The sequence below is a fragment of the Bubalus bubalis genome, chromosome 1 (genome assembly GCF_019923935.1).
Source record: "Bubalus bubalis isolate 160015118507 breed Murrah chromosome 1, NDDB_SH_1, whole genome shotgun sequence".
In the NCBI taxonomy this organism is placed as follows: Eukaryota; Metazoa; Chordata; class Mammalia; order Artiodactyla; family Bovidae; genus Bubalus; species Bubalus bubalis.
The window spans coordinates 71329506-71350155 of record NC_059157.1 but is presented as its reverse complement, the minus strand read 5'-3'; the positions used below and the strand labels follow the sequence as shown (position 1 = coordinate 71350155).

The 20650-nt window shown below is 36.8% G+C and overlaps 1 protein-coding gene across 9 annotated transcripts in view; it reads left to right on the top strand.

Annotated features, from left to right (window-relative positions):
* The window catches only part of ROBO1 (roundabout guidance receptor 1), a 1291095-nt gene that overhangs the window by 1238624 nt on the left and 31821 nt on the right, over positions 1 to 20650 (top strand). For 7 of the 9 annotated variants that reach the window (XM_045165073.1, XM_045165072.1, XM_045165075.1 and 4 more), the window contains 5 exons: positions 6903 to 7057; positions 9588 to 9923; positions 12069 to 12176; positions 14977 to 15121; positions 18939 to 19187. In XM_045165073.1, coding sequence (XP_045021008.1) covers positions 6903 to 7057; positions 9588 to 9923; positions 12069 to 12176; positions 14977 to 15121; positions 18939 to 19187 — 993 coding nt within the window. The remainder of the gene's footprint in view (positions 1 to 6902; positions 7058 to 9587; positions 9924 to 12068; positions 12177 to 14976; positions 15122 to 18938; positions 19188 to 20650) is intronic. The other 2 variants (XM_045165076.1, XM_045165077.1) reach the window with 1 other exon arrangement.

Genomic DNA, 20650 nt, shown 5'->3' with positions numbered 1-20650 from the left:
GATAAATTCAACGTAGTTCAGTCTCCACTCACGGGGAAATATGTTGAAATAATAGGAGAATCTAGGTAGCTTGTTAACACGGAGATTTCTTTTTCCCTTCTAATTAAAATGAACCTCAATCCTACATTTATGATTTTTTGGTAATTATTATTCAGTGAACTTTAATATATTCACAGAGAAATCACAAATTGATATGACAGTCGCCTGAAAGGGGCTGAAAGAAGCTATAAGTTACATGAGCCAAACATCAGAATTTTCTAAGATAATTCTTTCTTTTCAAAAACAGCAACTTCTAGCTTAGGAGGTAAGAAAAAAAATTTTTCTTCGACTAAAACCATTTTGTAATTCAAATTCAGTTAACTTATTGAGTGCCCTGCTTTGTATAGTTAGATAATGTAGTTGCTCCTGGGAAAGATAAAAACAAAACATTATTCCTGAATCTGAGGAACATACTGTCTGATGATAAAATTACTGAATTTAGTGTATGACAAAATGTGATAAAAGAAAGAAGAATGAGAAACAAAACTGCTAACCATCTTTAGTAAAACACTGTACAAGTCTGACAGTCAGCACTAATCTTTTCTTTTCTGGGTATTGCTGATGGTTTCCTGTTTTCATACCTGTGAAACAAAGCCAGCCACTGAAAGACCACAGCAAGGGAGGTCTTCACAGGAATAAATCCACTTGATTCAACCAGGGAATTAAACCAAGGAATTAAACCAGGGCAAGTTTTTGCAACCAGGGAAATCCTCTCTAAATCATAGCCCAGACATTCATGAACCAACCTTTGGCATAAGAGCATTCTCTCATGGATAAATCTGGAATGCCTGATGGTACCACCACCTCTCTGCATGTATATATTCATGGCTATAAACATCAGCTTTCTCATGAATCAGAGCATAGGAAAATGCTTATTGAGCATCTTCTGTGTGTTCTGCACCAGCCTCTGTGCATGGGCATGTGCACAGATATGTTGTGTCTCTCACATACATACACACACATACACATGTATAAAATATAAATATGGTTCCTGCTCTAAGGAACCTAGGTAGACCAAAGTATCAAGAAGGACATGGTGGCCAGGGATCTCTCATTACCAAATGATGGTTTCTTCAGCCAGACTGAAAAATTACAAAGTTCCATTTGGAAAGCGTCATCATATAGAATTAACCTTTTGAATGTAAAAATAGTATAGCAGGGAAATGGATTTATTTTAAATACCAAATAGAAATAATCTTTTTACCAAGTGACAAAAGATGCTAAAATGTTATAGAGGCAACAATTGAATAAAGATATTAGAGTCAGGGCTCAATATGGCAGTTATATACACACTTTTAAATGTATTTATTCATGAACTCTATTTATTGAATACCTACAATGTGACAGGCACTGTTCTGGTTGCCGAGGCTGCTTCAGTGAGCAAAGTCAACACAAGTTCCTGTCCTTCTGAACCTTACATTTAGTGGGGGAGATAGAAGATTGATAATAAACATTTTTTTTTAAAGTCAGCTCTATAGTAGAAGCAGTTGGTGAATGCTCTGGAAAAATAGAACAGGATAAGAGATCAGGAATGCCATGAGGAAGAGGTCTCACTAGCTATTTGGGAATGTGTGTGTGTGTTTGTGTGTCCCATGATCCAGTATAGTAAGGCAATGAACAGTGAGTTGGACCCCTGTACTCACTTCTCTAATGCTGTCCCTAAACACTGGATTCCCTCACCTCTCAGGTTCTGTGAGCCCTCTGTGGACCTCCCACCACATCTGGTTTATGACACCTAAGTCGCAATGTCATCCTCCTCACTCCTGCCTCTGTTACTGTATTTCCTTAACCCTACCTTCTTCTCCTTTCACTATCACTGTATAGTTTCAGGTTCAGTCTTCTGAACCTGATCTGTTACAAACGTTCCCAGCAATCTTGCCTTCATCTGCCTTCATTAGCACTGTTTCCTGTTCATTCCCTTTGCCCAGTGGAGCCGGAATGCAGTTTTGAAATACGTATTGATCATGGTTCTGAGCCTCTGAAGATCCCATTTTTCAATAGAACCCACCATATTTAAAATAGCGAGTCCAAACTGGGCAATGCACATGAAGCCCACAACCTCCAGGGACTTGAAGCCCCCCCTTTATACTTCTTTGTGCCACATGCTATAAGTCATTCTGTCAACTCATCTGACAGTCACCAATATTGCATTCTCTATATGTCCTTATTACATTAGCCTGGAATATGTCCCTCCTCCCCTTGTCAGTTTGCTGAGGTTCGCCTGCTGTGTCCTCCATGAACTCTTTGTTCTATATAAATACCACAAGTAAGCACCTAATGTGTGTGCGTGTGTGCGTGTGTGTGTGTATGTCGCTCAGTCGTGTCCAACTCTTTGCGACCCCATGGGCTGTATCCCACCAGGCTTTCTCTGTCCATGGATTTTTCCAGACAAGAATACTGGAGTGGGTTGCCATTCCCTTCTCCAAGCACCTGATATGAGGTAATACAATTATCTTTTGTTTATATCAGGGGTCAGCAAATTATGGCTCTGGGTCTGAATTTGGTGTGCCACCTGTTTTTGTAAGTAAAGATTTATTAAAATACTGCCAGACTCACTTGTTTACATGTTGTCCAAGACTGCTTTCCCACTACAATAACAGAGCTGAGTAGTTGAAACAAAAAGTATATGTTTCAAAAAGCCAAAATGTTTACCCTCTGAGCCTTTATAGAAATAGTTTACTAACTCCTGGCTTTAATAATTGTTTCCCACAATAGAATGTGAGATCCTAGGGTTAGAGCCTATGTGATTTATGAATTAATAATTGAATACATGAATTTTTGTAATGAAATAAATGTAATTTATTAGATTAGATCCATAAATTCAATATATGAGATATTGATATTTAAAAATATCACCAAAAAGTGCCTAAAAAAGAGAGGGATGGCTTACCAAACAAATAAATGTCAGAAGATTTCAGTTCAGTCCTTGAGGACTTGAGAGAAAATTTTGGCCCTGCACATTTTCCTCTGATAAAGGAGAAGATTGAGAAAGATGGAGAACCAGAGGGCTGTCTTGGTTCTCAAAAGTGTGAATGTAGCTATTCACAGAAAAGTGATAATGAGGATTACGGTTAAGCAAAGAAATCTCTTCTCAATGTCCTTCTCTTTGAAAAGGACAAAGGACTTGCAGTGTAATCCAGTGAGAATCATGTAAATATTAAGTGACTGTTCATTTGTTTTCCTTTTTTCAAATATCCCAATCTCCAATTCTGGGGTCATGGAGGGGCCGTGGCAAAACTAGTTAAGATCCAAACCACAGCACAGACCAGGAAAAAGCAGAGAAAGCCTGAAGAAGAGAGTAGGAAAGTCACGCTAACCAGATCAAGAATGCCAATAGCACATTTCCTGGCCACAGAAGGTGAGAAATAAACAGAACTCGGGCCTTGCTTCTCTCTAAAGGACTGACCACTTTCAGATCTATCCCTCGCTTGTACTGAGCTTCAAAACTCTTCAGGATGTCAAAAGAAAGAGGAGACAGCCAGGCAGCCCTTGTTGGTAGGCCCCTTCACTATTTTCCTCAGCTCCTGAACCCTCTAGTATTTTATTTTGTGGTTTAGGAGTACTCTTGCCTGGAGAATCCCATAGACGGAGAAGCCTGGTAGGCCGCAGTCCATGGGGTCGCTAAGAGTCGGACACGACTGAGCGACCTCACTTTCACTTTTCACTTTCATGCATTGGAGAAGGAAATGGCAACCCAGTGTTCTTGCCTGGAGAATCCCAGGGACGGGGGAGCCTAGTGGGCCGCCATCTATCGGGTCGCATAGAGTCTGACATGACTGAAGTGACTTAGCAGCAGTTAGGAGTTCAAAGAGGTTTGTGTGTGTGTGTGTGTGTGTGTGTTTGGAGTGAGTGAGTAGAATATCTGGAGTAGGAGGAGCAGAGGAATCGAAAGTAATTGCCACGTAATTATTTAAGTTCATTTGTCCTCTTTTCTTTTGTGACACAGAACTGTCCCCTTAATATAAAATGGAAGTTAAATATGGTTTTTGCAAGCCCTAGTATCTTCCTTTCTTTAATAATACCTTTTTGAAGACAAGGAAGAAATAGGCAAAGTTCAGATGTATTGACATGAAAATATAACTAACATTATATGAATACATATGTATAATATGATTGTATTTATAGATATATAATATGGTAACATTGGAGAAGGAAATGGCAACCCACTCCAGTGTTCTTGCCTGGAGAATCCCAGGGGCAGGGGAGCCTGGTGGGCTTCCGTCCATGGGGTCCCACAGAGTCGGACACGACTGAAGCAACTTAGTAGCAGCAATATGGTAACATTATATTATATAATGTGTTAAACACATACTAATCATTGTAACCAGCACCGTGTTTTGCTTCTGCTTCATTTCTTACTGTGGGATAGCTAAATCTGTCCCATACAGACTAGATCATCTTCAATGCATAAAGATATCTTACGAGATTTTTAGTTTTTAAGGACCCTAATATCCTTATAAAAATAACTACATATGACTTTGACTTCCTTAGAGGTCTCTGAAATATACATATGTCATTTTAAGATTCATTATGGGCCAGTAATCATGACTCAACCTTCTTCACTAAATAATTAGCATTCCAAACACAAATCTGAACCGAATGCCAGGATGTGAATTGTAATCCCACTTCCTGTTGGAAAACTCCCATACATATGAAAAGTTCTTTCAGCCTCTGATGATATCAAAACATTTACTTTTAAAAGTGCTTTTCTGAGGGAATCATAGTAGCATAAAAATACCGTCTATTCCTTTTGAACCATGTAAGTCAGGCTGTGGAAAATTTCCACTTGACCCATACTTCAAACATACTCTAATATTTCTACAGTGTCAAATATGGAGATTTATTTTTAATAACTTCAAAAGTGATAACACAATTGGTTTAGGTTTAAGAGAAAATAAGAAAAGCTAAAGACGACTAGATGCAGACTTTCTGTAACCAACATCAATTTCAAAGGCTCCAGATATCTGATACAGCTTGCATTTAAATATTTTAAATTTTAACAGGTCAGCCACGTCGCTCTTCAAAGCATGTTTTTATCAACAGTTTTAACAGTGAATTTGTCCAGTTTTTACAACATTATTCTGAAGACTTCAGACATTTCCTCACTCTTCCTTTGATTAGGAATGTTTGAGGGTTTTTAGAAATTTAATCACTCTTCAACATATGTGTTTATAGCTTCCTAGTTTGCAGTGTGGATTCTACAGACAACCTACCAGTATTTGAATCCCAAATCTGCCCCTCACTCACTCACTTTCTATACCCATGAACACATTTCTTAACCTCTCTCAGGCAATTCCACTTCCTAATCTATAAAATCTGGATAATAATAGTAACTACTCTGTAGATTATTAGGAGTTAATAATATATATAAATAAGTCAGTGCCTCACACATTATAAACAAAAGGTAAGTATTCATTTTTATTACAGATATGTGTCTACATATGAATACATATATGTATACAGATACATAAATTATAAACCCATATTTTCATTTGAAGTGAATTATTCCTCAGATAATCATCATTTGCATCATAAGTTTCATTGGTTGACTCTGTATGTCAGAATAGAAAGCACGACAGCGACTCTGATGGGCTTCCCAAGTGGCACTAGTGGTAAAGAATCTGCTTGCTTGTGCAGAAGACATGAGAGATGAGGGTTCCATCCCTTGGTCGCGAAGATCCCCTGAAGGAGGCCATGGCAACCCACTCCAGTATTCTTGCCTGGAGAATCCCATGGACAGAGGAGCCTGGGCTCCAGTACACGGGGTTTCAAAGAGTCAGACATGACTGAGCATGTGCGTGCACACACACACACACACACACTCCCCACAAACACAAGTTAAACGTCAGGTTCTTCCCAGTTAAATGAGAAGCATGGTTTTTACATTTTAACAAAGAAAATGAAACCATGAAGGAACTCTTTTCCGAATCTTCAGTGCCGGTCTGTTTATTGTGGATCTGACATTATATCCTGCATCATCACCTCTTTTGCTGAATTATCAGTTGGAGTCAAGGTTGGAAGAGGCCCTCAGGACTGCCATTGCTGAGCTTCTGTCTGTGTCTCTGGCGCTGGTGGTCCAGGATTCCCGTTAGTAACTGCTGATGTACTTTGCATTCCCAGTGCACAGTGAGAGAGGATTAACATCTGCTGTTCCAAAAAAAAAAAAATTGACACTCATATTTCTTACAGTGGACATCACTGTTTTACCAGATTTAATTCAGTAGCTTTCTTTTGTTTATATAGGGATTTATGGCATTTTACATTGCCACCATGAGAAATTGTTGACAAGCTTACAGAGCTGTGGACTGAAACACTGATGAGGCTCTCCACAAAATGTCACAAAGCCCAAGACGCACTCTCTCTGAGACATGGTTTTGGAGAAAAGTATGCAAATGTGCTTACTGTGAAGGCTCCTTTATTTGAGTAAAGAGCTTGTTCCATTTTTTAATGAAATTGTGAGAAGAATCATGTTTTTTAATGGGTCAAAAATTAAGAAATGCAAACTCTCTTAACTCGAGTATTCTGTAAGCTATTAAAACACTGAAAAATTCAAGTATCCACCTTTTTAGATTCCATGTTTGGTTTTTAGTCTGTGACTGAAGAAGGAGTAAAGCATTAGAAACTACAGGATTTTAAGTCTCTGCCTGTTTACGGTGTAATGGCTGTATCAACCGAGGTGTGTCTCAGAACATTACATTTTAGTTGCCTTGTCTATAAAATAAAAAGATTGATAATATCTTTCGGCATAATTGACCAAATTATTTGTGAGGATAATAAGATGGAGAATGGGTTGGAATTCTGAATAGGCAATGTTATTTGCTACTTATATAACACTTGCTTTTATGCATGTCTTTTTTCTTTAGGCCAGGACTTCTCAACATCAGTGAACCTGCCACACAGCCATGGCTGGCAGACACATGGCCTAACACTGGCAACAATCACAATGACTGCTCCATCAATTGCTGCACGGCAGGCGGTGGCAACAGTGACAGCAACTTGACCACGTATAGTCGCCCAGGTTAGAGGCACAGAGATAGCTTCAGACACAAGCGTGGCATCGTTAGGAGCAGGCCATGAGGAGATAACTTCCCTTTTCTTCTCCCTAAATTGGAAAGGAAATTTAATCAATATGTGCATGAAATCTTAACCACTGTTTAGCAAATTAGCCTGATTCAAGTTATGTTTTCCATCCTTCTATCTCCACACCTCACCCTACAGCCAAAAATGTTTCCCAGTATGTGAAGGGAGAATGGAGGATATAAATTCTAGAATAAATAGCAAATAAGGAAAAATGAAATAGTTATCCTCATAAAAATGTATGTAGTTATAATTTTAGTAGATTGTAGTTATTTAGAGTATTTATTTTAAAGATTTTGAGGGCAAAGCCAATCAAAAGACCAACCAATAAATATATAGTCTGAGGGATCCAAATTTATAATGGCAGTAACAACAACAATAAGAAAAATTAGATGATGGCAAAAAAATAATTTTAAATGAAAGCTAACTGAAATTCAAAAATGTTATTGTATAATAGTAAATTTTTGTAGAATACAAAAAATATATACCTTTTGCAGCTGTGTATACTAATACTAATTGTGTCTTTGGGGTTCAGAAATATGTGTGTGAATTACCTGATAAAATTTCATCCTAAAACATGACAGTAAACTTTGGATGTAGAGTATACAATATTTAAAAGAATAAACAAAACTATAAGTAATTCTTAAAAAAAAAAAAAAAAACCTTTCAGCATGCGTTCAAATATAGGAAATATTGGAAGAGTCATGAAGAATCCAAATATATAACTATAAAAATAACCCATGGAATTAAGAAAAAGGAAAATAAAATATGGCATTTAAGTAAAAATTATGATGTACCATAAAGAACAAATCATAGTCTCCATTGAATTTGGATATGAAAATGATGCAACCATGTGACCCAGTCCCTATTCTTCAGAGGTCGGTATTCTAGTTATCTAGGCAGAGAAGTGCTCACATAATTATAAATAAAAGAAAGATTATGCTGAGGCCAATAAGAGAACAAAGTGACAACATTTTGTAAATTAATATGAAGAGCTGAGTTATCCAGCATGGTAGCCTCTGGCTTCAGGTGGCTATTTAAATTAAATAAAATACCATTTAAAATCCAGTTCCTCATATGCACTAGCCACATTTTGAGTGCTCAGTAGCCACATGTGGCTACTGTATTAGACAGTGCAAAATGGAACATGTTCATTTCCATATGATAGCAGTCATGGAAATATTGGCAAAGAAAAATGAGATTGTCAAAACTATATTGCCATTAAAAATATTTTAATAACTCTTACATGAAGCTTAATACCTAAAAATTAGAGATAAAATTACTAAAACCCAGATTAATTAAATACCTCTGATCCCTGATCATTTGTAGTTAAAATACAAGGTAATTGAATTCAGTAGGATAGAGAAGTTGCAAATTTTTCTTAAAACTATATTCATTTGTGCATCTTAAATAGTAGCCATGTTAATTCATCAATTCTTTCGATATTTAGTTGAAAACTCATCGTCAAGGTGAACTTGTTAATGCTGCAGCCATTATGAATAAAATAGTGGTATTTTTACTATTATAACTTAACTAAATTTTTATTTAAATAATATTTTAGTTTTACATGATTTTAGTTCTTTCTGCTATTTTAATATTTTCAAATGCAGACCTTAAGTATTTATATATATATATATATATAAAACTTATTTCACTCTTAAATATTTAAATGAAGGAAAGATTAGAGTGAAATTGAAACATTAGATTATTACAGGTGTTATTTGATTAAATTGCCCTGGCTACTGTGATTCATTTGGCCATCATTATTGTCATTTTATATATCTTGAGGTATCATTATGAAACCATGCACAATGACTATATAATAGCTTTTCTTGATAATGATTATCTTACGTGACCAAAGGAAAAAACTAATTCTCCTCAGTATAGTTTACTATCACTTTACCTCTGTTCCTCATTTTTTTGAATAGAGGTATTTTGTACAATATTGAAATCTCAAGTTATTTGATCTGAAGGCAGAGGTTTTTTGGGGGAGGGGAAAGGTCTGCACTCTTAACATATTAGCCTTGTTCTGTTGCTTCAACAGCTAGCTAGTAACTTCAAATAGTTCAGTAACTCCAGATTAGAAAATTTAAACTTGGCACATAAAGATATTCATGTATATATTCTATTCTCTTAGTGCATTTCCCATTAATGTGATTGTTAAAGGAAAATTACTTAAATTGAGTTCATTATTTATAAACTACATAACACTAACTTAAGTTCAGAATTATTTAGTCTCCATATACATTATATATCCTCTCTTACTCCCTTAATTTTTTTTTTTTTAAAAACACTTGATTCTGTTCTTTAGAAAGGACATAAGAATACTTGGTCCTTTTTATTCATCATATTTAAGCCCATTTATACTTTATATAACAATTATACTGTGACTCACAAAGCTTCTTACAAGGAAATTTAAAACGAATAACCATGCAGAATGACTTTTTCCTTTTCCTCTCCATTGCACATAGCTGATTGTATAGCAAATTATAACAACCAACTGGATAACAAACAAACAAATCTGATGCTCCCTGAGTCAACTGTTTATGGTGATGTGGACCTTAGTAACAAAATCAATGAGATGAAAACCTTCAATAGCCCAAATCTGAAGGATGGGCGTTTTGTCAATCCATCAGGGCAGCCCACCCCTTATGCCACCACCCAGCTCATCCAGTCAAACCTCAGCAACAACATGAACAATGGCAGTGGAGACTCTGGCGAGAAGCACTGGAAGCCACCCGGACAGCAGAAACAGGAAGTGGCACCAATTCAGTATAACATCATGGAGCAAAACAAACTGAACAAAGGTGAAGAGACTTGCCTTTATTCCCACCATTTTCTGTATTGGCTTCCTTAACCTTTCAGCGCTAATGCCAAAGCTTGTCAGGAACTCGCGAGTGAAATCTGTCTTTTGTCACTAAGGTTTTCTGATTTCTTTGGTTTCAAAATTTCCAGTGTCAAAAAGTTAATTAGCACAACAATAACCTTGGAAAATTGATTTTATAATAATATATAAGTATTTCCAAATGGTTTTGAGATTAATTTAAATTTAATCATAGGTGAGGGATTGCTCCGGACAGAATCTTTTATTCATAAGGCAGATGGACAGCCGTCACAATACCTCACCTTTTAAATAAATAGACTCTCCCATTCTTTCCACTTGAGAATGGAAGATAATTGCTTCTACATGGTCATATAAATGAGTGGCATTTTTATATCAAACTGAAAAAAAATAATTAGGCTTGAACTGGAGAAGTGGTTCAATTTTTTATATTTCTCCTACCTCTTGTGGTTACTATGACTGCTGCAATGTATGATTTTAGACCCTAAATTTCTTTGACCTGATTGAAGTCTGTCAGGGTAGAACCTTAAGTAAATTGAGTTCAGCGTTAACTTATAACTGCAGAATAGTATTTTATGGCCTGAGGGGAATGTTTCTCTATTGTAAATGGGTGAGTTGGAAGGGATAGGTATTTGATTTCTTTGTAGTTCCTTTAGGTTACTGCTTTAATAACATGATTTACAAAATTATACCTTTAGAAATAAAGGGAATGCTCTAATTTGAATAAGTCAGGACAGTTTGTATGAGTGTCCAGGTAAAGGATACATTTAATTGCAGATAATTAGAAACACAGATTTTCTTTTTTTTAAGCTTGAGTTCAAAGCTAAATGTATTACAGTTGGAAATTACCAAGAGATAGTATTATATGTTTTACTTTAATAAGTCACTCATCTTGCTTTATTCCCAGTTTAAGAAAACATTTGATTGGTATAATAACCCAATTCAATAGATATTTTCTAACCATTTTTTTCTTGAAATATAGTTGAGGTACACTCTTGCAGCAGTTACAGGTGTACAATGTAGTCATTCACAATTTTTAAAGGTTCCCTCCATTTATAGTTATAAAATACTGGCTACATTCCTTGTGTTGAGCAGTATATCCTTGTAGCTTATTTTATATATAATATAGCCGTTAGTCCCTTACCTGTATGCCCCTCCCCTTTTCTTCTCCCTGCTGATAACCACTAGTTTCTTCTCTGTATCTGTGAATCTTCTTCTTTTTGTTATATTCACTAGCTTGTTGAATTTTTTAGATTCCAACTATAAGTGATATCACGCAATATTTGTCTTTCTCCATGTGACTTTTTTCACTTAGCATAATACGTGAGTTCATGGCAAAGATGAATAGGAGAGGTTCTGTAATCAGAGAGTTTACAGTGGGGATTCAAACTATTGTCATATTATTCCTGCAGAGTATATAGCTTTATTGTCGACTTTGGAAAGGTCTGACAGTCCTCTGTACAAATATTTCAGAGCTGTGATAAATTGTTTATACTGCTTATAAACAGACTTGGTATGTCAAACTATAATAAAGACACTGGAATGCAGCTCGACTGATAGATTATTACTCAGTACATTCCAGGGGTGAGTTTTTCGCTCAGATTTTCACCTCTCCCTCAGCAAGCAGAAGTATTTGTGGAAGACGGAGATACTTCGTCTTCTTATCTGTATTTTTAATTAGACGTAATCTTCCTGGCAAGTTTCAGGTTTATGTTTTATTATTTTTTAATGATTCACAGACATGACATTTTCCCGATTTATTGTTATTAAAATTATTTTGTTACCATATTTTTAAAGATAAGAAGTCAAGCAAAGCTGACTTATGCCTTAGCTGATTTATAAGTGTTTTAAAGAGAAGAAATAGTCCCTGGTGGGATTCATTCACACTTATGTTTACTCTGATTCATGTAAAGAAGACACAAAGAGTTTATATTTTACATATCTTGAGGTAGACATGTTTAAAGATCTTTATTTTTTCCTTGACCTTTCATCCTAAACACATGTCCATCTTAGCAAGTGATCAATATGATAATTTAAAAGCTTAATCCTTGGTAAGTGATTGAGGCACCAAAATAAATGTATAACATTTTTTTCCATCTGAAATGTCCAGATTATCGTGCAAATGACACAATTGCTCCAACTATCCCATACAACCAGTCATATGACCAGAATACTGGAGGATCCTACAACAGTTCAGACCGGGGAAGTAGTACATCAGGTAAGTGAGGGAAACCAAGGAGAAGGCCAGTCTTTCCTTTAAAGAGATGGTACATTCCTTTAGCTTGAATGCTAATGATCTGAAATATGACGTGTCTAATCACTTTATATGATTTGAATCTTCCAGGCATAGGTCTTGTCTGCAATGTGAACTACTGTCCACTCATTGAACCATTTTATGTTCTATTTGGTAATGAAGATTGAGGCTCCTATGTTCTTCCTTTTTAAGGAGCTCTATTAAAGCCAGAAGCATGACTGAATCTTTAAAGGCAGTTGAAACACTTTTTCCATCTCAGCAAAAATATAACTAAAAATATTGCACATACAGTTAATCTGCTAACTATGTTACCATTTGAAGGTAGTCTGTTAAAGCATATGAAACTTCGGCACACTTGAGTAGAATCAAAAGCCCAAGAGATAGTATCATGAGATTTAGGTACAATTGGAACCTGCCTCAGTTAATGATCTCTCTATCCCTTACTTAGTTCTTGCTCTAAAATCTCGTGAAGCAACCTCCCAGCGTCAGCGTGTGCGAGCCTCAGAAGCCACACCGCGGCCTCTCCCCTGTGGTTTCCATGCTGTTGCAGCTGTTTGCCAGCTGTTTTCCTGATAGCGGCTGCAGATGGGAGCTTGCTGGCACTTAAGCCCTGTTTTTCTAATTAAAGGCGGTTCATTATTAGAACGAACATGTGGCAAGTCACACCACAATGAGGACAAAACCAATTGATCTTGACTCTAGTTTGTTTCTCCAGGAGAGGGTAGATATATTACTTCCTAGCAACTGGATTAAAGTTGCCAGTAGGTGCTTTTAGCCAAATGTCTCTACCCCTCTTCCGTAATGAATATAGTATTTGCATTTTACCATCTTGCCTTGATGAAGGCATGCTGATTTGGCGTTTTGTAGCCTGTGTTTTGTCACTGATTGAAATTGTTCCTAGTTGAATTAAGGAGGTTAGGAATAGCTCTATACCTTTTTAGATCTGCTCTTGTTTTACTGTGTATTGTTTGATTGTTTTTAACAAATCTTATCAAATGACTTTTTATATTTTTTAAAGTAAACTCTAAACTATAAAAAAAGACACTGGAAAAGAGCTAGACTGACAGATTATTACTCAGTACATTCTAGGGGTGAGTTTGCTATTTGGATTCTCACCTCTGCCTAAGTAGACAGAAGCATTAAGCATTTCTAAATTAAGAGAAAATTTTCAAAGATGTCCTCTTGGACAATGATATAAAGTGTTTTTATATTTGATATCCCATGCCATTTCTTCTTTGAATTCTTAGGCACTTAAAGAGAAAAACGTCTTAATGAAAAAAAAAAAAAAAAGATTCTTGGTTGTTATTCGATTGCCTTTCTCCATCCCTCAGTTTAGATACATAGATCCTGATGTTCTGCTGCTACTTGGTGTTTAGTAGTCTGTGAATATGCGGTAAAAAGGTCCCATGATGTGAAATCTGGTGGTAATTAGGGTAGAGAATGAGGCAATTAAATGAAGTAAAGGTGAGATTTGTGATGTAAGGCCTTTCAGGACAGGTAGAGTTGTTACAGTGGATGAGTGCCAGGAAATCAAGACAAAGGCTGTGGGTACAGGCAACTCCTCAGTACACGCATAGCCATTCCAAGACAAGACAAGTGAGTGGAGGAAGAGAGAACACAGGCAGAAGCCAGGCCATCATAATTTATAAATAACAGCCTGTCCCTCAGCCCACACTTGGTGCAGTAACAGACCAGTGCAAGACGTCTGGCCTCACAAACACTGTCATTTCAAAATTCCCAAGGGACCTAAAAAAAATAAGTCTCATTGAATATATTCAGACCTGTTTCATGTACTGTGTGAGTTGGAGCTGTTTCAGAAAGGTTGTTTGTTTTTTTTTTTTTAAAAAAGACAATTTACTGAATTTAAGGGATCATATAAGAAAAATAATTACAGACTCATTGTCTGTAATTTATGTAATAATGTAGAATATATCCTATTGGAGGAGGAGGACAAAAACCATTTTATCTCCAAATATCTTTGACCTAACATTATTTTAAAATGAATATACCAAAATGTACAGCTACCTATGTTTAAAGAATATACCAAATCTAATACCAGAATGTTGGGCAACTTGAATAATTGAGCTATTTTAAACTTCTAACAATTTTCAAGCAACATTATTTCACTCTAAGCCATAATTTTATAGAAACAGTGGCTAAAAACACTTCGGCTCCTTTTTAAAAACCATTTTTCTGCTTCTTTTGTTGTTAGATATATTAGTTCTTCCAGCAATTATTTTCATCTGCACCTGTCTTTCTGACAAAAACTAGTAATTTCATTGTGCCTAAAACGTTTCAGTGGACAAGTACAAATTATATATACTCGGTAATTTAATGCAACAGTGGAAATGTAATAGATCGTATCTGTATCATATTGTATTTTAGGTTCCAGCAATTAAATAATAGAAAGGCACTTCAGAAAGTATGTCTACAGCTCATTTGTTTTAGATGATAATCCATAATGCAATTAATTGCTGTAAGAATATCACTATTAATGATATGACTTATAAAAATTCATTTATGGTTTTATTGCTCGTTCACTATTTATTTTGCAGTTAAACTTGTCAGTATTCTGCATTTTCTTTTGTACAAAGTTCTGTTTAAAATTTAAGAAAAAAAGTGTGTTTACCTCTGTATGTGAATTATAAGATCATATTTACAGAACATAATCTTTGGATTATTAATAATATGTGGATTATTAATCTGTGGATAATAGAAAAGTCTTAAAATTCAGAAATAAAAGTTGCCTTTTGTTTCTTTTCAGGGAGTCAAGGGCACAAGAAAGGGGCACGGACACCCAAAGTACCAAAGCAAGGTGGCATGAACTGGGCAGACCTACTGCCCCCTCCCCCAGCACATCCTCCTCCTCATAGCAACAGTGAAGAGTACAGCATCTCTGTAGAAGAAAGGTAAGAGGGATTTTAGGGCAGATGTAACTGGAGCAATAGGATTCCCTAAACCAATATTAATTACTAAACTAAATCAACCAGGGAGACTGATTCTTAAGGTCCATGGACATTTGTCTCTGATTAAAACAATATTGATGGGTCAGGACGACTTAGAAACCCTCCTCAGCTTTGCAACAACAAAAGGAATTCATATCTTAGAAGCTTCTTTTGGAACTCAGAATCATGAGTCATGAATACATACACATACACACACACACACACCCCCATTCAGATACACACACACACAGTTTACATATTTATAAGTATTTTAAATTATATACATATAATTAACATACATGATCATGACTATATATGAGATCACTTATATATCACTATATTTGTATTTTTCAAATATCAAAACTTCTGTTGTACATCTCTAAATTTTCATAAATTAAGTGTATGGGTTTATAACACAGCTCCAGCATCCTGAAAACTGTTTGCTCTCAGATATTATCACATTCTGCTGAAAACTGTAGAAGTTTAAACTTGGCTGAATTGTTTCTCACACGGATTTAATGAGTGTAAAGAACCCACAGGACAGCAATTAGAGAGTTAGCATGCTGCTTCCTCGCTCCAGGATCTGTAGAACTAGATGTGGTACCACCCAACAAAACAAAAACAGCAGCTTCACTCGGCTGATCAGGGGAAGAGAGCTCCTTTGATATGGAGAATTAACTCAGAAAATGCAAAATCAGGAAGTAAGCCAGAAAGAAAAACACCAATACAGTATACTAACGCATATATATGGAATTTAGAAAGATGGTAACAATAACCCTGTGTACGAGACAGCAAAAGAGACACTGATGTATAGAACAGTCTTATGGACTCTGAGAGAGAGGGAGAGGGTGGGAAGATTTGGGAGAATGGCATTGAAACATGTAAAATATCATGTATGAAACGAGTTGCCAGTCCAGGTTCGATGCACGATACTGGATGCTTGGGGCTGGTGCACTGGGACGACCCAGAGGGATGGAATGGGGAGGGAGGAGGGAGGAGGGTTCAGGAAGGGGAACACATGTATACCTGTGGCGGATTCATTTTGATATTTGGCAAAACTAATACAATTATGTAAAGTTTAAAAATAAAATAAAATTAAAAAAAAAAAACAAAAGTTAATGTAAGTTAAAAAAAAAAAAAAGAAAATGCAAAATCAGCCCAGAAATAGTCTTTCTAAAGACTGCTATTGAAATGAAGACATTGTTCTTTCATTCTCCACAAAAACAAAACAAAAAACAGTTTTAGAGTTCCAACTATGACAGGAAACAAAGTCTCTTTACTTTTATTTTCTAATCACTGAATTCGCAAATACTGAACCATTGATCTTCAGAAAAATGCAAGGTTAGGTTCCTTTAAGCTCTGGTTACATTTTTGTCAGTCTATCCATACATAGAGCTTCCCTGGTGGCTCAGATGGTAAATCTGCCTGCAGTGCAGGAGACCTGGGTTCAATCCCTGGATAAGAAAGATCCCTGGAGATGGAAATGGAGATCCATACATACCTTCTTTTATACGTTTTTTGTTTAAAGACACCTTATTTAATATATGTTGTTGATTCATTAACGTTGAATTCACAGCCAACAGCACTGTAAGTCATCCTGAGCAAAGCTTATCTAATACACATATTTTCTCCACTGAGGCACATTATAGCCTTCTTGCCCCTGGGAACCCCAGACAGCCCTAAAGAAGTACAGCTGGGGGTCATTTTCACCAGGGAACCCACCATCATAAGGGCTCCCTGGTGGCTCAGTCAGTAGACAATCTGCCTACTAGTGCGGGAGACCTGGATTTGATCCCTGGGTCAGAACAATCCCCAGGAGCAGAAAATGGCAAGCAACTCCAGTGTTCTTGCCAGATTATACAGATACTTGACTGTGTTGTTTAGGTCCTCATATTTTATTCTGTAGGCAACTAAAGAGCCACTTATTACCCTGAAACAGGTGACTAGCCGGAGAGTGGTGCTCATTATAATAAAAAGCAATGTGAGGGTGGAGAAAAAGGAATAGATTCTAGAGATTTTTAGAAGTAGAGTATGAATGAACTGGGGAACAGTTTAAGGTAGAAGAGAGGAATGTCAAAAGGAGTACAAGAGATATAGGAAACTCAGGAGGAAGTGTCACAGATAGTGGGATTTGTTCATTAAAAGAAGATATACATTTGAATCAGTTCTAATGAGGTGGATGAAACTGGAGCCTATTATACAGAGTGAAGTAAGCCAGAAAGAAAAACAGCAATACAGTATACTAACGCATATATATGGAATTTAGAAAGATGGTAACAATAACCCTGTGTACGAGACAGCAAAAGAGACACTGATGTATAGAACAGTCTTATGGACTCTGAGAGAGAGGGAGAGGGTGGGAAGATTTGGGAGAATGGCATTGAAACATGTAAAATATCATGTATGAAACGAGTTGCCAGTCCAGGTTCGATGCACGATACTGGATGCTTGGGGCTGGTGCACTGGGACGACCCAGAGGGATGGAATGGGGAGGGAGGAGGGAGGAGGGTTCAGGATGGGGAACACATGTATGTCTGTGGCAGATTCATTTTGATATTTGGCAAAACTAATACAATTATGTAAAGTTTAAAAATAAAATTAAATTTAAAAAAAAAGAAGATATAAAGGTACAAAGAAATCATGTTATATGAGCATCAACTTTCCTGAGTTCTGGTAAACAAGGTAGAGAATAAATAAGATAGAAGGGTAACATGAACACAATTTATATAATGCATCAAGTTACTGCCATTCTAACTAGTAATTCTATACCCTGAGATAAAAGAGAAAGGAACAAATGTTCACCAGACTCATTTAGAGCCTCCACATAGCTTTAGCTGTGGAGGAGAGGGGATGTTTTATAGTTTGTTGATTATTTTATTTATTGTGTTTTTCATTCACCATCCTAAATGCAAGCCAACTGTGCTATATTTTGTGCTCAACCAAAGAAATAGTGATCTATTATGACTTTAGAGGTAAAGTGGATTGTATTGGGCTAATAAGTTGATCTCCAATGTATCTCCCCCCAGAGGGATTTTCAAGAGTAATTTTTCTCAGAATTTAGCATATTGTCTTTGGATTATGTTCAAGACCATCCTGAATAGTCCTTTAGAGATCATGTTGAGTTGGAGGGATTGAAGAGATCAAACACATTTGGGGCTTACTAAATTAAACTTTGTTAGATTTCTTTATTGCCTGACTTCTCAGAGCCTATGATGAGCCAACTGAATTGTAATCCCATGGAGAAAACTTCGTTATCTATAGCAATGCACACATCTTTATGACAGTGAGCTATTTAAAAAAAAAAAAAAAACACACAAAAAACAAAACCTCTTTTTTTGGAAATTCTTATTTATTTATTCATTCATGGCTGCACTGGGTCTTTGTTGCTGTGTGTGGGCTTTCTCCCGTTGCGGGGGGCAGGGCCTGCCCTCTAGTCGTGGTACGTGGGCTTCTCACTGCGGTGACTGCTCTTGTTGAGCAGCATAGACTCTAGGTGCAGGGGCTTCAGTAGCCCCAGCACACAGGCTCAGTAGCTGTGGCACACGAGCTCAATTGCCCAGCAGCATGTGGGATCGTCCCAGACCAGGGATTGAACCCGTGTCCCCTACATTGGCAGGTGAGTTCTTAGCCACTGGACCACCAGGGGAGTCCCAACAATACCTTCTGAAGGTGGCCTGAACATTCAGATTTCAAAAGCAATTCAATACTATTTCACTAACTCTACAGATAGTTCATTGGAATAACCTGAAGTGAGTCTAAGTGTCCTTATGATTTGTTCTAGCTATGACCAAGAAATGCCATGCCCCGTGCCCCCAGCACGGATGTATCTGCAACAAGGTGAACTAGAAGAGGAGGAAGATGAACGAGGTCCCACTCCCCCTGTGCGGGGAGCCGCCTCTTCTCCGGCTGCCGTGTCTTACAGCCATCAGTCCACTGCCACTCTCACGCCCTCTCCGCAGGAAGAACTCCAGCCCATGTTACAGGATTGTCCCGAGGAGGTGGGCCATGGGCAGCACCAGCCTGACAGGAGGTACGGGGGTCATTCGGCTTCTTCACTAACAGATTGGCTCATTTCCACTAATAAGTGGCATTTACAGAATGCTCTTACCCGAAGTACTTTTCAGGTCACGTGGGGCTTTTTTTCCAGTATCATCACAGAGGAAGCCCTCCCTGGTAATTAGCATATCAAGCAATATTGTTGATCATAACATTAGATTAATTGATCCCAGTGAACTTGCAACCATAAAATAATGTGCCTTAATTCTCACCCACTTAGGATAATTGCATTCATAAACACATGGAGACCATGTAGTAAATATATGGGTTGCTAATCATTTTTTTTTATCTTATAACATCTTATTGATGATGGGTGGTTTGTATTTTAGTTTTCTTTATGCGTGGCCATGCCATGTCTTTAGTCTGTGAAGGAGAGATTTTCCTCCTATCTTTTCAAATTCAGACTGCAGAGTGATTCAAATTCAGCTTTTAAAAGCTGTAACGTTACAGGATGAATTTGGTATATTCATTTTGTGTTGACTTCAGGTATCTTTACTTTGGTTGAGATGTTAGCTTACAGTCCTTTTGTCTAAGCTACTAATAGTATGTTTCAAATTACTTTTCAAATTACCTATTTCCTCACCATCCTCCTCTGTGTTACAAACAGTACCCAGTATCTTCCTCCTGGCAAACTCTTCTTTTGTTCTTTTGAAATGGTCAACCTCTTTACCTTTCTTGATCATGATCAAAAATCAGCTTTGTGTGTGTGTGTCTTAGACTTTTTAACCTATGTATTCAGCATTGCCAACCAGCACGTTTGTTATGCACAAATCCTTCACTTGTCATTTCTACCACGTAAAAGCTATTATTGCATCATGTCAGCACTTCTCTCATTGTTGATGATTTTGTTTGTAGTATTTTATTGTCCTTGACACATTTTATATATATATATATATATTATTTTCTGTATCCCTAATTTCATTTGAAACTGAGTATATTATTTGCCCCAGAAGATCTCACCTCAATATTCTTGAATGAATAACAAATTCTGGTTTATGCTGCTTGAATTTTGTAGATCAAAACAGAATTTGCAGTGCTTTGAACTATTCTATCAGTAAGAGGTTATTACCAAATTTAACTCATATACTCTGTAAAATGAAGGAAGTAGTTAAATTTTCTCCTGCGTGACAAGGGGGAAGTCGGATTGCCAGACATTTAAATTTAATGTTATTAACCCATGGAACTTCAGGAAGACTGAGAACAAATAAGACATCTCTTTTCCCTATTAAGGTCACAACCATCTCTGCTGCCACTCTTATTCAGAGAAAATGAGATGCTAATAGACGCTGTTAGCTCTGAAATATCTCAACATTCTTTTCTCATTCTTTCAAATTACCTATTTCCTCAGCATCCTCCTCTGTGTTACAAATGGTACCCAGTATCTTCTTCCTGGAAAGCGCTTCTTTTGTTTTCCTTAGGTCAATGTCTTCACCTTTC